The 17,609-nt window shown below is 41.4% G+C and overlaps 1 protein-coding gene across 1 annotated transcript in view; it reads left to right on the forward strand.

Annotated features, from left to right (window-relative positions):
• Myo3a (myosin IIIA) overlaps positions 1–17,609 on the forward strand; it is a 224,061-nt gene that overhangs the window by 144,982 nt on the left and 61,470 nt on the right. The window contains 2 exon segments of the mRNA NM_001419731.1: positions 12,520–12,673; positions 16,029–16,117. Of these exon segments, the coding sequence (NP_001406660.1) occupies positions 12,520–12,673; positions 16,029–16,117 (243 nt within the window).

Below are 17,609 nucleotides of genomic sequence, written 5' to 3' on the forward strand. Positions count from 1 at the left end.
TTTAATATGGATATCTACTTTGTCAGCACCAGCTATTGCATAAGCCACCTTATTTCTGGTGTGTGATAGGAAAGCTTTCTCAGGGGCTATAGGGACATGGCTGTGTATGCTACTTCCTGGCTCCATTATCACTTCCTGTTGATGACTGTTTTGTGTCAGCACGGTGCTGTCTCCATCACTGGGGCTTTGCAGTACAGTTTAAGGTCAGCTGTTACTTTTCCTGCAGAGTATTTGCTTTGCTTTGTTTCCATTTTTTATGTGTTTGTTTTGTTGTTACATGTGTTTTTCTTTTCCCTGCTTTGGCTTACTTTACTATCATTTGTGTTTCCATATGATTTTTTTTAAATATAGTTTCTCCTCTATGAAGAATGTCACTGAAATTTTGATGAGTATTGTAATGGCTCTCCAAATTGCTTTTGGTAATACAGCTGTTTCTGCATTATTGATTTTTGCCAAGTTCATAAACATTGGAAGTTTTCCTTTGTCTTCTGCTTGTTTTACTTCCTGGTGTCTTTTTCCTTTTTTTCTTTTGTTGGATATTTTTATGAATTTCCACTTCAAACATTATCCCCTTTCCCCATTCCCTCTCTCCCATTCCCCCTCCCCCTACTTCTATGAAGATGCCCCCACTCCCACCACAACACCCTGGCATTCCCCTACACTGGGTAAACGAGCCTTCACTGGACCAAGGGCTTCTCCTTCTATTAATGCCAGACAATGCCATCCTCTGCTACATATGTGGCTGGAGCCATGGGTCCCTCAATGTGTACTTTTTGGTTGGTGGTTTAGGTCCTGGGAGCTCTGGAGGGTCTGGTTGGTTGATATTGTTGTTCTTCCTATGGGCTTGCAAACCCCTTCAGCTCCTTCAGTTCTTCCCCTAACTCCTCCATTGAGGTCCCCATGCTCAGTCTGATGGTTAGCTGCAAGCATCCTCATCTGTATCAGTAAGTCTCTGGCAGAGCCTCTCAGGAGACATCATTATCAGGCTCCTGTCAGCAATAGTGCCTGGCATTAACAGTAATGTCTGGGTTTGTTGTCTGCAGATGGGATAGATCACCAGGGGGGCAGTCGCTGGATGCTCTTTCCTTCAGTCTCTGCTCCACTCTTTGTCCCTGTATTTCATTTAGACAGGAGCAATTCTGGGCTAAAATTTTTAGAAGGGTGGGTGGCCCCATCCCCCAACAGGGGACCATGCTTAACCTCTGAATATGGTCTCTACAGGTTCTCCCTCCCCTTTGTTGGGCATTTCAGGTAATCTCATCCATGTCCTGGGAGCCTCTTGCTTTCCTGGCATCTAGGTCTTTCTGCTAACTACCCCAGTTCCTCATCCCCTATTGCTACTCACCTCTGTTAAAATTCCTGACCTCACATGTAGAAGAATGCAGATCGATCCATGCTTATCACCCTGTACAAAGCTTAAGTCCAAGTGGATCAAGGACCTCCACATCAAACCAGACACACTCAAACTAATAGAAGAAAAACTAGGGAAGCATCTGGAACACATGGGCACTGGAAAAAATTTCCTAAACAAAACACCAATGGCTTACGCTCTAAGATCAAGAATCGACAAATGGGATCTCATAAAACTACAAAGCTTCTGTAAGGCAAAGGACACGGTGGTTAGGACAAAACAGCAACCAACAGATTGGGAAAAGATCTTTACCAATCCTACAACAGATAGAGGCCTTATATCCAAAATATACAAAGAACTCAAGAAGTTAGACCACAGGGAAACAAATAACCCTATTAAAAAATGGGGTTCAGAGCTAAACAAAGAATTCACAGCTGAGGAATGCCGAATGGCTGAGAAACACCTAAAGAAATGTTCAACATCTTTAGTCATAAGGGAAATGCAAATCAAAACAACCCTGAGATTTCACCTCACACCAGTGAGAATGGCTAAGATCAAAAACTCAGGGGACAACAGATGCTGGCGAGGATGTGGAAGAAGAGGAACACTCCTCCATTGTTGGTGGGATTGCAAACTGGTACAACCATTCTGGAAATCAGTCTGCAGAATCCTCAGAAAATTGGACATTGAACTGCCTGAGGATCCAGCTATACCTCTCTTGGGCATATACCCAAAAGATGCCCCAACATATAAAAAAGACACGTGCTCCACTATGTTCATTGCAGCCTTATTTATAATAGCCAGAAGCTGGAAAGAACCCAGATGCCCTTCAACAGAGGAATGGATACAGAAAATGTGGTACATCTACACAATGGAATATTACTCAGCTATCAAAAACAACGACTTTATGAAATTCGTAGGCAAATGGTTGGAACTGGAAAATATCATCCTGAGTGAGCTAACCCAATCACAGAAAGACATACATGGTATGCACTCATTGATAAGTGGCTATTAGCCCAAATGCTTGAATTACCCTAGATGCCTAGAGCAAATGAAACTCAAGACGGATGATCAAAATGTGAATGCTTCACTCCTTCTTTAAAAGGGGAACAAGAATACCCTTGGCAGGGAAGAGAGAGGCAAAGATTAAAACAGAGACTGAAGGAACACCCATTCAGAGTCTGCCCCACATGTGGCCCATACATATATAGCCACCCAATTAGACAAGATGGATGAAGCAAAGAAGTGCAGACCGACAGGAGCCAGATGTAGATCGCTCCTGAGAGACACAGCCAGAATACAGCAAATACAGAGGCGAATGCCAGCAGCAAACCAATGAACTGAGAATAGGACCCCCGTTGAAGGAATCAGAGAAAGAACTGGAAGAGCTTGAAGGGGCTCAAGACCCCAAAAGTACAACAATGCCAAGCAACCAGAGCTTCCAGGGACTAAGCCACTACCCAAAGACTATACATGGACTGACCCTGGACTCTGACCCCATAGGTAGCAATGAATATCCTAGTAAGAGCAGCAGTGGAAGGGGAAGCCCTGGGTCCTGCTAAGACTGAACCCCCAGTGAACTAGACTGGTGGGGGGAGGGCGGCAATGGGGGGAGGGTTGGGAGGGGAACACCCATAAGGAAGGGGAGGGGGGATGGGGATGTTTGCCCGGATACCGGGAAAGGGAATAACACTTGAAATGTATATAAGAAATACTCAAGTTAATAAAAAAAATATAGAAATAAAAAAAACCAAAAAAAAAATTCCTGACCTCTGTATATCATATCTGCCTCCTTCCATACCTGATCCCCTTTTTCCAATCCCAACTCCTCTCCTTCTCCTAAGTCCCTCCAACCCTCTAACTCATATGATTATTTTGTTCCTTCTTCTAAAAAGGACTTGAAGCATCCACATTTTGGTCTTCCTTCTTCTTGAATTTCATATGGTCTGTGAATTGTATCCTGGGTATTCTGGAGTTTGGGGCTAATATCCACTTATCAGTGAGTGCATACCATGTGTGTTCTTTTGTGACTGGGTTACCTCACTCAGGATGATATTTTCTAGTTCCACCCATTTGCAAAAGAATTTCATGAAGTTATTATTTTTAATAGCTGAGTAGTACTCCATTGTGTAGATGTACCATATTTTCTGAATCCATTCCTCTGTTGAAGTGCATCTGGGTTCTTTCCAGCTTCTGGCTATTATAAATAAGGCTGCTATAAACATAGTGGAGCATGTGCCTCTGTGATATGGTGGAGCATCTTTTGGGTGTATGCCCAGAACTGGTATAACTGGGTCCTCAGGTAACACTATGTCCAATTTCTGAGTAACCTCCAGGCTGATTTCTAGAGTGGTTGTATTAGTTTGCAATACCACCAACAATGTAAGAGTATTCCTTTTCTCCACATCTTCACCAGCATATGCTGTCACCTGAGTTTTTGATCTTAGCCATTCTGACTGGTGTGAGGTGAAAGCTAAGGGTTGTTTTGATTTGCATTTCCCTGATGACTAAGTATGTTGAACATTTCTTTAGGTACTTCTCATCGACTCAGTATCCCTCAGTTGAGAATTCTTTGATTAGCTCTATACCCCATTTTTAATAGAGTTATTTGATTCTCTGGACTCTAACTTCTTGTGTTCTTTGTTTATAGTAAATATTAGCCCTCTGTCAGATGTAGGGTTGGTAAAGATCTTTTCCCAATCTGTTCGTTGCCATATTGTCCTAATGACAGTGTCTTTTGATTTATAGAAGCTTTGCAATTTTGTAAGGTCCCATTTGTCAATTATTGATCTTAGAGCATAAGTCACTAGTGTTCTGTTCAGGAAATTTTCCCCAGTGCCTATGTGTTCAAGGCTCTTTCCCACTTCTTTTTCTAAGAGTTTGAGTGTATCTGGTTTTACATGGAGGTCCTTGATCTACTTGGACTTAAGATTTGCACAGGGCCATAAGAATGGATCAACCTGCATTCTTCTATATGCTGACATCCAGTTGAAACAGCACCATTTCTTGAAAATGCTATCTTTTTCCCACTGGATGGTTTTAGCTCCTTTGTCAAAGATCAAGTGGCCATAGGTGTATGGGTTCATTTCTGGGTCTTCGACTCTATTCCATTGATCTACCTGCCTGTCTCTGTACCAATGCCATACAGTTTTTATCACTATTGCTCTGTAATGCAGCTTGAGGTCAGGGATGGTGATTTCCCCAGAAATTCTTTTATTGTCAAGAATAGTTTTCGATATCCTTGGTTTTTTGTTTTTCCAAATGAATTTGCAAATTGTTCTTTCTAACTCTGAAAAATTGAGATTGAATTTTGATGAGGACTGCATTGAATCTGTAGATTGCTTTCAGCAAGATGGCCATATTTACTATATTAATCATGCCAATTCATGAGCATGAGAGATTTTTTCCATTTTCTGAGATCTTCTTCAATTTCTTTCTTCAGGGGCTTGAAGTTCTTTCATTTCAGAAGTCTTTTACCTCCTTTTTTGAGTTTAGTCCTACATATTTTAGCTTCTTTGAAGCTCTTGTCAGTGGGAATTGCTTTCTTGGCAAGTTTGTTGTTATCATGTAGAAAACCTATTGATTTTTATATGTTGATCTTGTAAACTCCAACTTTATTTAAAAAGTTTGTCAGATCTGAAAGTTTTGTAGTATGACATGAGAATGCTGGTAGAATGTTTGTCTTCCATGAACCACAATCTGGGATAAAGACTTACCACTGCATAAATCAGGCATGGTGGCTCATCCATTATTTGGTATAGACCCCCCTCCCTTCAAGCCTCACCCAGATTTGCTTGCTATCATATCCCAGATCTTCATTTTTTAGCTCTTGGGGATTCTCCTATGAGCAGCTTCAGTCAATGCTAGTCAAGACATTGTGACAGCATGACAGCTGGACCTACTTGCTGGGTTTTCTGCCCAGCCAACTTTGTTTTTTTCTCAAAAAACAAACCAAAATCTATTACAACAACAGAACCTAGAAATCAGAAATAAAATACAAACCACCTCCCCCCAAAAATCTACCAAACTATCACTAATTAACCCCAGTGTCATTCCATTGGAGAAAACTGATTTTCCCTTTCCCAGCAGGAATGAACAGTTTCATTGTTAACCTTTATCCTCATTCATTCCTTTTTAAAAATGTAACAAAATAAAGTATAACAAGATTAAAAAGAAAAAGACTATCATATTGAAGTTGGACAAGACAGATCAACAGAAGGAATAGAGCCCAAAGAGAACACAGAGCCAAAGACCCAGTCATTTGCACACTCAGGAATCCTATCAAAACACTAAGCTGACAGCCATAACATAAGCCCAAAGGAACTGGTGCAGACCCATGCAGGCCTTGTGCATGCCACTGATGTTAATTTAGAGGGCCTTGTTTTCTTGGTGTCCTCCATCCTCTCTTTCTGTCTCCTCATCCACAAGGTTACCTGAACTTGGAAGGGAGGGATTGGATAGAGAAATTCTAGTTAGGGCTGAGTGTTCCAAGGTCTCTCACTCTCTGTGCAATGTCTGGTTGGGCATCTCTATATATGTTCCCATCTGCTGAATGAGGAAGCTTCTCCAGTGATGGTTGGACAAGGTACCAATCTGTGAGTACGCCAAAATACCATTAGTCATTTTTCACTGTTTTCTGTTTTTAAGACTGGTATTGTTTGAATCTGCCCTGCGTCCCTGAGCTACCAAGTTATAGATTCTTGACCACCCAAGCAGTATCCAGTATGGATTCCATCTTGGGAAGTTGTCCTATAGTCATATCAGATATTGCTTGGTTATTTTCTCAAGCTTTGTGCCACCCTTGCCCTAGCATCTCTTGCAGGCAGTACACCATTTTAGGTAAAGGGCTTGTGGTTGTTTTGGTGTTTACATACTCCTTTTGATAGCATGCAAAGCACCTGTAGCAAAGATGCTGGAAACAGGATGGAGGTTCTACATAGACAACAGCTTGACATCTCAATGTTCAATGAATTATGTAGGTGTTGTCTTTAGGAATGGGACCTTCCTGTCTGTTTGTGGAGAGCAACGCTTGGCAACAGCTTGGGTTGTTTGGAGATTCCCATGGGGCTTCTTTGGCCAACAACACAATTAGATGCAATCCAAACTCTGAACTGGATGCTTCATTTACTGAGAAGAAATGGCTGGTTGTGTCTCTGTCTACTCCAGTATTTGGTGATTTAGATCATCCTCAGATATACATATATTATAGGCAGTTTCCACACTACCACTCCAACGGTCCTTAATTTTAGCTCTCTCTCCTCGTATTCCCTCCCACTATCCTCTTGGTGCATCTGATCATCCCATTCAAATCCCCCATACATCCATAAATATATATTCTATTTCACTTTCCAAATGATACCTATCTGTTATCTCTAATTCCTTATGCTATACCTACCATCTTTGGTCTGTGGACTGTAACTTGGTTATCATCCATTGACTTAATGGCAATATTCACATATACAAGCTACATACCATATTTGTTTTTCTGTGTCTTGGATATCTTACTCAATATGATTTTTCTGGTTCTATCCATTTACCAGCAAATCTTTTGATCTCATTTTTTTTTATTAACTTGAGTATTTCTTATATACATTTCGAGTGTTATTCCCTTTCCCGGTTTCCGGGCAAACATCCCCATCCCCCCTCCCCTTCCTTATGGGTGTTCCCCTCCCAACCCTCCCCCCATTGCCGCCCTCCCCCCATAGACTAGTTCACTGGGGGTTCAGTCTTAGCAGGACCCAGGGCTTCCCCTTCCACTGGTGCTCTTACTAGGATATTCATTGCTACCTATGGGGTCAGAGTCCAGGGTCAGTCCATGTATAGTCTTTAGGTAGTGGCTTAGTCCCTGGAAGCTCTGGTTGCTTGGCATTGTTGTACTTTTGGGGTCTCGAGCCCCTTCAAGCTCTTCCAGTTCTTTCTCTGATTCCTTCAACAGGGGACCTATTCTCAGTTCAGTGGTTTGCTGCTGGCATTCGCCTCTGTATTTGCTGTATTCTGGCTGTGTCTCTCAGGAGCGATCTACATCCGGCTCCTGTCGGTCTGCACTTCTTTGCTTCATCCATCTTGTCTAATTGGGTGGCTGTATATGTATGGGCCACACATGGGGCAGGCTCTGAATGGGTGTTCCTTCAGTCTCTGTTTTAATCTTTGCCTCTCCCTTCCCTGCCAAGGGTATTCTTTTTCCTCATTTAAAGAAGGAGTGAAGCATTCACATTTTGATCATCCGTCTTGAGTTTCGTTTGTTCTAGGGATCTAGGGTAATTCAAGCATTTGGGCTAATAGCCACTTATCAATGAGTGCATACCATGTATGTCTTTCTGTGATTGGGTTAGCTCACTCAGGATGATATTTTCCAGTTCCAACCATTTGCCTATGAATTTCATAAAGTCGTTGTTTTTGATAGCTGAGTAATATTCCATTGTGTAGATGTACCACATTTTCTGTATCCATTCCTCTGTTGAAGGGCATCTGGGTTCTTTCCAGCTTCTGGCTATTATAAATAAGGCTGCGATGAACATAGTGGAGCACGTGTCTTTTTTATATGTTGGGGCATCTTTTGGGTATATGCCCAAGAGAGGTATAGCTGGATCCTCAGGCAGTTCAATGTCCAATTTTCTGAGGAACCTCCAGACTGATTTCCAGAATGGTTTTACCAGTCTGCAATCCCACCAACAATGGAGGAGTGTTCCTCTTTCTCCACATCCTCGCCAGCATCTGCTGTCACCTGAGTTTTTGATCTTAGCCATTCTCACTGGTGTGAGGTGAAATCTCAGGGTTGTTTTGATTTGCATTTCCCTTATGACTAAAGATGTTGAACATTTCTTTAGGTGTTTCTCAGCCATTTGGCATTCCTCAGCTGTGAATTCTTTGTTTAGCTCTGAACCCCATTTTTTAATAGGGTTATTTGTTTCCCTGTGGTCTAACTTCTTGAGTTCTTTGTATATTTTGGATATAAGGCCTCTATCTGTTGTAGGATTGGTAAAGATCTTTTCCCAATCTGTTGGTTGCCGTTTTGTCCTAACCACAGTGTCCTTTGCCTTACAGAAGCTTTGCAGTTTTATGAGATCCCATTTGTCGATTCTTGATCTTAGAGCATAAGCCATTGGTGTTTTGTTCAGGAAATTTTTTCCAGTGCCTATGTGTTCCAGATGCTTCCCTAGTTTTTCTTCTATTAGTTTGAGTGTGTCTGGTTTGATGTGGAGGTCCTTGATCCACTTGGACTTAAGCTTTGTACAGGGTGATAAGCATGGATCGATCTGCATTCTTCTACATGTTGCCCTCCAGTTGAACCAGCACCATTTGCTGAAAATGCTATCTTTTTTCCATTGGATGGTTTTGGCTCCTTTGTCAAAAATCAAGTGACCATAGGTGTGTGGGTTCATTTCTGGGTCTTCAATTCTATTCCATTGGTCTATCTGTCTGTCTCTGTACCAATACCATGCAGTTTTTATCACTATTGCTCTGTAATACTGCTTGAGTTCAGGGATAGTGATTCCCCCTGAAGTCCTCTTATTGTTGAGGATAGCTTTAGCTATCCTGGGTTTTTTGTTATTCCAGATGAATTTGCAAATTGTTCTGTCTAACTCTTTGAAGAATTGGATTGGTATTTTGATGGGGATTGCATTGAATCTGTAGATTGCTTTTGGTAAAATGGCCATTTTTACTATATTAATCCTGCCAATCCATGAGCATGGGAGATCTTTCCATCTTCTGAGGTCTTCTTCAATTTCTTTCCTCAGTGTCTTGAAGTTCTTATTGTACAGATCTTTTACTTGCTTGGTTAAAGTCACACCGAGGTACTTTATATTATTTGGGTCTATTATGAAGGGTGTCGTTTCCCTAATTTCTTTCTCGGCTTGTTTCTCTTTTGTATAGAGGAAGGCAACTGATTTATTTGAGTTAATTTTATACCCAGCCACTTTGATCTCATTTTTAATGGCTAAGTAATATTCCATTGTGTAAATGTAACACATTTTTTTATCCTTTCTTCTGTTGAGGAGCATCTAAATTTTTTTCTAATTTCTGGGTGTTGTGAATAGAGCAGCAGTGAATATGGTTAAGCATCTGTCTTTATAGTAGAGTGAAGCATTATTTGGGTATATGCTGAAGGGTTATATAGCTGGATCTTGAGGCAGATCAATTCCTATCTTCCTGAGGAACTACCACACTAATATCCACAGTGGCTATATGAGCTTTCAGTCTACACACAATATGAGTATTCCCCTTATTCCACATCCTCTCCAGTGTGAGCTGTCACTTGTGGAAAACTGATTTTTTTCAAAACAATTCTTAAAGGTAGAAAGAATCCAGAAAGGTCATTGTGCTAGTTTGCTGAGGCTGCTGTAATAAATTACTATGGACCTTAAGAAAGTTTGTTGAACCAACAGAAGTTAGTTCTCTCATTGCTCTAGAGGCTGAATGTCTGGGATAAAAGCATTGGTGGTTTGGCTTCTGCCAGGGCATCTCTATAGTCACAATACCCATCATGTCCATGTGTCCTCACAGGGGTCTCTTCTGTGCATGGGACTCAAGATGTCTGTAGTTTCCTTAGAAGTACAGCAGTCATACTGATCTAGGGCCCCACACTTAGGAACCTCTTTACAAATTGCCTCCTTAAAATCCTTTCTTTAAATACAATCTACTGCATGTTAGTGCCTGAACATAAGAGTGCAGCTCATGTGAACTCCCGTTCACATACATGTGATGTGTAATGTGTCAGATTCCTTCTAGATACAGAAGGAAATAATAGAAAATTTCTTTTTTGTGGAATTTTCATTACATGAGAGACATGGAAAGTAATAAATACACACACTATGAATACTATAAAAATAATTTAAAGTATGGTAGGATGCACAAAGAATGACCAGTTGGGCAACGGAATTTGTTAGGTTAGTCTGAGAAATCAAGGGATGTTCTATCAGAGGAGGTGAGACCAAAGTGAAAATGAGTGTTCTTTACTTCGTTACTAACCTGTGTTAAGGAAGGTATGTTTAAATTGACACTGAGAAGCCATTCCAAAGCCTCTATCAGAACATGGAACCATTCTCTCACACTACTGTGTGAATCCAAGGGTTCAGTGGAATTACCCTTCATCTGCCCTGTGGAGATGATGATGTAAGCATGACGTATTTAAGTTCCATTGGGCCACGGCCGCACAGATGCATCTCATATGGGCTCTTACCCACTCACACTCAAATTGCAGTGAGAACCATAGCTTGAAGAACCTTCAAGCCTTCTGATTTCCCTTGCCTTTTAATATGTAGTTAAATGATTTTCCACCTCTATCTGTTTTTAACGTTTTTATTGTATCTTTGAGAATGTCATACTATGTGTTTTGTTCTTATTTCCAAGCCCCATTCCTCCTAAGTCCTCCACCCCTATGTCCTTACCTCCTCCCAACTTTGTGGTGTGTGTGTGTGCATGTGTGTGTGTGTGTGTGTGTGTGTGTGTGTGCTCCTAATGAATTCCAATTTGTGCTGTCCATATACTTTGTATAGGAGAATGTGCAACTTAGTTGATCTACCAGGAGCTGATCTACTTGTTCTCTCTCAGAAGCAGTCAACTGTTGCTAGCTCTTCAGTCAGTTGTTGAGGCTTATAAGCTCTTCCTTCTCCCCTGCTAAAATGTTAACTGGCTTAATTTCATGCAAGTCTTGTGCAGACAAACATGGCTGTTCTGAATTCTTAAGTGCAGTGGCCCTGTCTTGTCCAGAAGAGAAGACACTGTCTCACTCCCATCCTCCCTGATGTCTGGCTCCTGCAGTCTTTCCTCCCTCTCTCCCACTATGGTCTCTGAGCCTTAGAAAGCACCTCCCCACTTTCTAACGGGAATTTAGACAGTACAAGCAGTGGAGGGCATCCATATTCTCAACACTTCAGCTGTATTCAGTTCCCACTGTTCCCACTATCATCTTTAAATGTGTTTTTGATGTGCTGGATAGAACCAGGAACTGACTAAGGATGATGAGCATTGTGTCCACATATGCTTAAAAATGGTTGAGCATTTTCCCATAATCTTTCCTATAAGATTCAGTGTGTTGTTTTATGTGTGTGTGTTTTACAATACATCCTTTATAAACCCTGAATAAAATAATAGTATCTTTTTTCTCTATGGTTTATCTGGAGTCCATAATAACAAAAGTACTCAAAGGAAGCCATTGTCTCTCAGCTTACTCTTCTCTGCACTCCGAGATCTGCCACAAAAGTGTGCAGTGGATTTTGACACCAACAAATAGAAATGACAGTTGCATCAGTTAAGAATGTAACCTCATGCACTTTCTATATAAAGCATGGGAAACTCTTTTAAACTTTGCAGCTGTGATTTAAGCTATTATAGGCTGTCAGCATAATGTGTCTAACAGTAAAATAATTCTAGGTTTACAGATTTCCCCCAAGGTTACCTTCAAAAATAAGAGTTGTAAAGCTTCAAGAAAATGTTTTTCATTTAATGTTGGGCAAACTATTTTTGAGTGGGTTTTTTTTCACCTCTTTAGGATGTAAGTTCTGTCTTATTTTAAATATATATGTTGGAGTGAGAATATTCAAGCCACCACACCATGTCCTGCACTCATGGTCAGTGGCTCCTGATTATGTGTGGTTATATTTCACACATCTTATTATATACTCACAAATTATTATCAGTATACCAGATAATTTTATCTTATGAGTTGGTTAAATGGTTGAAAAGGAAAACACTTAGAGAGTTAGGAAATTCTAATGAATTATGAAGCTGCCGAGATGTGGACATGGGTGTCCTTGATTCTGAACCTATACATTGTTCCCATTGCTACTGTTAGCAATGTCAGAATCTAAAATCATGGTTAGACATTATGTGAGGGTTCTTGACAGAGATAATGGGAACAATGAGATCGGTTTCAATCCTGCTCCACAAATTCTGGGACACAGCCATTCCACATTCCATTGATCTGGTCCTCTGTAATTTTGAGAGATTGGCAACCCTTTGGCTAGTCTCCTGATTATGATTGGTGCTGATTTTAATAAGCTAGAAGCTGTGCAAAGGGAGAAACAAAATGACATACTCCATTTAAGGTAATGCCAAAGAGAGCAATTCATTATAATATATGTAAAGTAGAAACCCTGTCAATTCCTATCCACCTATACATTATTCACAGTTTTGAGTGATTTTTTTTCTGTTTGAACCTATTACAGAATGAATACCTAAATGAAGATGTAGATGCTAGAGTTATTGAATACGAAGACAACCGCCCTCTCTTAGACATGTTTCTACAGAAGCCCATGGGCTTATTGTTTCTGCTTGATGAGGAAAGCAGGTTTCCCAAGGCCACTGACCAGACTCTTGTAGGTGAGTGTTCAGCCTGAAATGACTATATGGCATTATGGGGGCACCAGAAAAGCTGCAATGATTTTATCTTAAATTATTTAGGAGAAAACCGCTGTCACAATGCCTGAAGTAACTGGTTTCCAAGAACTGATTTTGGACCTTGACCAGTAAGTGTTTATAATAGGGTAAAATTCTTAGTGGGGGAATTAAACAACATTGGAGATCGGATGTCTGCTTCCCTTGTGGTAGAAACCCAAATGCTGGATCTTGGATTATAAATCATTATAAACCATAAAAATTATCCAACCCCAAGTTAGAAGTTGATGGGAAGAACAGAGAGGTAGCTCGGGAATGGTAAAAGAAATAGTAAACGGAAAGATAAAATCAGTGTCTATTTGTATGTGTGTGTGTGCGCACGCACATATGCAAGTGTGTGTGTCTGTGTCTGTGAGTGTGTCTGTGTATCTGTGTGTGTTTGTGCATGTGTAAATATGTGCGTGTCTGTGTGTGTCTGTGTGTCTGTCTGTGTGTGTTTGTGCATGTGTAAGTGTGTGTGTCTGTGTGTGTTGTGCATGTGTAAATGTGTGTCTGTGTGTCTGTGTGTGTTTGTGCATGTGTAAATGTGTGTCTGTGTGTATGTGTATCTGTGTGTGTGTTTGTGTGTGTATTTGTGTTTGTATAAGTGTGTGTGTTTGTGTGTGTATTTGTGTTTGTATAAGTGTGTGTGTCTATGTGTATGTTTGTGTGTGTTTGTGCATGTGTGTTTGTCTGTGTGTCTGTGTGTCTGTGTGTCTGTGTGTCTGTGTGTTTGTGTGTGTGTAAATGTGTGTGTGTCTGTGTGTGTTTGTGCATGTGTAAATGTGTGTGTCTGTGTGTTTTTGTGTGTATTTGTCCATGTGTATTTGTGCATGTGTAAGTGTGTGTGTGTCTGTGTGTATGTTTGTGTGTGTGTCTATGCACGTGTAAGTGTGTGTGTAAGAGAGAGTGTGTCTATGTGTGTGCATATGCATGTGTAAACGTGTTTGTGTGTGTAGATGTTTGTGTGCATGTGCATGTGTAAGTGTGTGTGTGTGTCTGTGTGTGTATTTGTGTGTGTGTGTTTGTGCGTGCGTGTGTGTGTGTGTGTGTGTGTGTGTGTGTGTACATGTGAGAATGAAGCCAGAAGTCAACTTCAGATGCATTCTTCTACCACAATCTGCCTCATTTGGAGGGCAGGATGTCTCACTGAACCTGAGCCTACTGTTTCAGATATCCTTGCTGACCAGCAAGCTTCTGTTTCTGCCTGTTTCCACCTTTGTTCAGAGTGTTGAGGTTACAGGTACAAGAGGGCTCTAGGCAGCAGACCTCAGGTCCTCTGTACTTTACCCACTGAACCATCTCACCAGCCCCCACAAAAAAGTAAAATTTTATATCAATATACCTAATTTATGCAGATTTGGGATGTTAGTGATAAAGTGAGACTATCACAACCATAGAAAAATGTCCCAGGGTGGGGACACAACTCAGCTGGTAAAAAGTGCACTTGCTTAGTGTACAGAGAGTTCTCTAGAGGAAGAGAACCTATGGGGTGAATGCACATCACAAAAGGAAGGTGTTTAGATTGGCTGGCATGGCGTGGCATGAATAGTTCAACAGCGGCTGTCTATATGCTGGAGAGGCTGAGGACTGCTAACTGTTCTGTCCACAAGGCTAGATACCTCAGCAGCCCTAGTCTAGCACTAAAGCCCCTGTAGGATTCCCAGAGGGCTACTTACCTCCTGCCCATGTTAGAAGGCCAAAGAAGCTGCTCTGATGTCCCAGAGGAGGATAGCAGCAACGCCAAAGGAAGAAGTGAGCTCAAGAGCCAGAGGTGAAAGAAGACAAGCAGACATCTTGCTTCTCCTTCAGACCTTTTTATGTCTGGGCCACAGCCAGAGAGCCCTACACACTCTAGGGGAGGGTTTCCTTCCAGGAAATATTCTCGCCCACAGGCCTCTCAGCTGATTCCAGATCCCATCAAAGTGACAATCGAGGTTAAATATCACACCAGCGTATACAAAGCTCTGCATTTGATGGCTCATGCTTTGCAAACTGGGTTCAGTGGTGCTTGCTTCGAATCCCAGCAGTCAGGATATGGAGGCTAAAGGGTCTGAAGTTCAAGGTTATCCTTGTCTACATAGCAAGGGAGACATGAGACACTATCAAAAAGAAAGTACTTAAAGTGAAAATGTCCAACTTATAATAGAAAAGAAAAGAGGTCATTTTAATGTGGAACACCTTATTCCATGCATGTGAGAATAGTCATAACATATATGCAAGTACTTAAAGAAAGTGTAGATTCATTTCTTCCGTACTTACTTTTGGGAAATGTGGTATTGCTTTCTCCTGACATGATGGTTGCTTTGTTCCTTGTACATCAGACAGAAAAAAATATCTCAGTGTCATGGGGAAAATAATTTCACAGCAACTGCTTGGATGTGTTAAAATTCTGCCTTTATGAACCCATTGTGCCTTTCTGTGTATGTGTAGTTTTGTCTTTACTACTTTGTGTTCCTGGCTGGTAGCATGAGTGCACACACCCAGGAGCTATCTCAGATCTCTGAATAGAACACACACACACACACACACACACACACACACACACACACACACACACACACACCAGTTATTCTCAAAATGCCTTAGCTAACTCAATGGCTAGACCCTCCTAAATCTTCTCCTGATATCCCAGGACCAGTCCAGGAGTCTGGCCACTTCCCTGAAACTCACATGGCTGGTTGGTTTTATCTCCTCCATTACTGCTCTCCCAGTTTTATCCCCTTCTCTCTCTCCCAGTCCTATCTATGCTCCATGCTCAGTCATTGGCTATTGGCAACTTTATTGATAGATCAAGAACCAACAGAAGGCAAGGACCTTCAGGATCGGTAAACAGATTCCTGAACAAAGCCTCAGAACTACCCCCTACATTTATGAACCCAATCAAATGGATAGGAAAGACGAGCCCCTAGGGCTTTGGGGTCAGAGCCTGGCATCACAGTATGGCTTTCACACTGAAAGCATCATCAGTACCTGGAGCTACTGAATTCATGGCTTCTTTCCAGCCCTACCAAGTGTTGCAATCACAGGATCACAGGATGAGGGTAAATACCCTGCACCTATACCTATTTTCCAGATGACTGACCCATCCTGACATCTGATACCTGCTCTAAACCGTGAAGCAGTGGCAAACATTTGCTTGAGAATTTTGCTTTATCGTTAATATTCTAAATATTCATGAATTGCTTTATTAAAGTTTCTCTGTTCATCATGCATTGTGTGGGAAAAATAACTTCTGACCATCAATTTTACTTGAGGATTTCCTGTGTGCCTAATATCAGAGTTTAATTTTCTTCCACAGAAAAATTTGAAGATAACCTGAAATCACAATACTTCTGGAGACCCAAAAGGATGGAGCTCAGTTTTGGCATTCACCACTATGCAGGAAAAGTAAGAACTTGCAAGAACTGTGACTGTCTGTCTACCATTCTACCAATAGTGTCGGAGGAGCTGACCCCAAACTATTGGGAGATATTTCTAATGAGGTGACCATATCCCTAATATCCTGCCTCTATCTGGTCCTAATTCTCCTATCAGCCTGTATCTTCCTGATCATTCAGTCTGATGGCGATGACTAGCTGGCAGTGGTTAACTAAATTTTACTCTTTTACACAGTAGTTTGGGTCATTTTCCAGACCTGTCTCTTACCTTTTGTCCAAGAATGGTGCGGGGGCAGTCTCTTTGTCTCTCTCTGTCTCTCTGTCTCTCCATCTCTCTCTCTCCCTCCCCCCTCTCTCTGCCCCTCTTCTCCTCTCTCTTTCTCACTTTCTTTTATAGTCTCTTCCCTTTTCTTTCCTCTCCCTTCCTCTCTCTTCCTCCCTCCCCCTGCCTCTCTCCTCATCTGAACACTTTCAGCCAATGCTCTAAATGAGAAAGGGAGAGAGAGAGAGACAGAGAGAGAGAGGGAGAGAACAAAGAGAAGTAGTCAGCTAGTAGTGCTGCCTCAGATGTATGCAGCTGACTAATGGATGGTCATGACTTTAGCGAGGCATTCATACATTTATTGTAACACAGCTGCACATCTGTCAAACCTCAGGTATATTGTCTTATACCCAGGTAACACTTTCTCCTCCATGGAGAATAATGGGCCATCTCCTCAGAGCTGTGCCATAATTGTTGAGGTATGAAGATTAAAATCAAGAAAGAATGCATGATACAAGAAATAATTGACAAATAAACTAATTGAGAAGGTCGATATTTTCATTCATTTGGCCACTTCCATGGGCCAAAGAATGTCCCAGTGACCTCTGTCATTAACAATATATCACTTAAGTTGAGGAGCTGGAGAGATGGCTCGGTGCTTAAGAACATTGGCTGCTCTTCCCAAGGACCAAAGGGCTTGGTTCCCAGCACCCACATGGCAGCTAAGAACGGTCTGTAACTACAATTCCAGAGGATGTGATGCCCTCTTCTGGCATTGGTAGGCACTATGCAAAATGGTGCATGGACATACATGTGGGCAAAACATATATACACCTATCTTTTTATTTTTTTAAGAAATATACATCTTAAGGTATTTTCATTATAACCCTCCCTGATTCTTAGTGTTTGCCTTACCAAATCAAGGCTGCTTTGACAGCCAATGAAGAGTTGCCTATGATCATTTTATCCGATCACTTTTTTCTTCCATTTTTATTAAATTGGGTATTTCTTATTTACATTTCAAATGTTATTCCCTTTCTTAATTTCCTGCCCATCAGTCCTCTAACCCCTCTCCCTCACCTTCTATATAGGTGCTCCCCTCCCCATCCACCCCCCATTAACACCCCCCCCAACAATCCCCTACACTGGGAGTCCAACCTTGGCAAGACCAAGGACTTCCCCTTCCACTGGTGCCCCAACAAAGCATTCACTGCTACATATGAAGTTGGAACCCATGTAT

Source organism: Rattus norvegicus, chromosome 17, assembly GCF_021556685.1.
Source record: "Rattus norvegicus strain SHRSP/BbbUtx chromosome 17, alternate assembly SHRSP_T2T, whole genome shotgun sequence".
Lineage (NCBI taxonomy): Eukaryota > Metazoa > Chordata > Mammalia > Rodentia > Muridae > Rattus > Rattus norvegicus.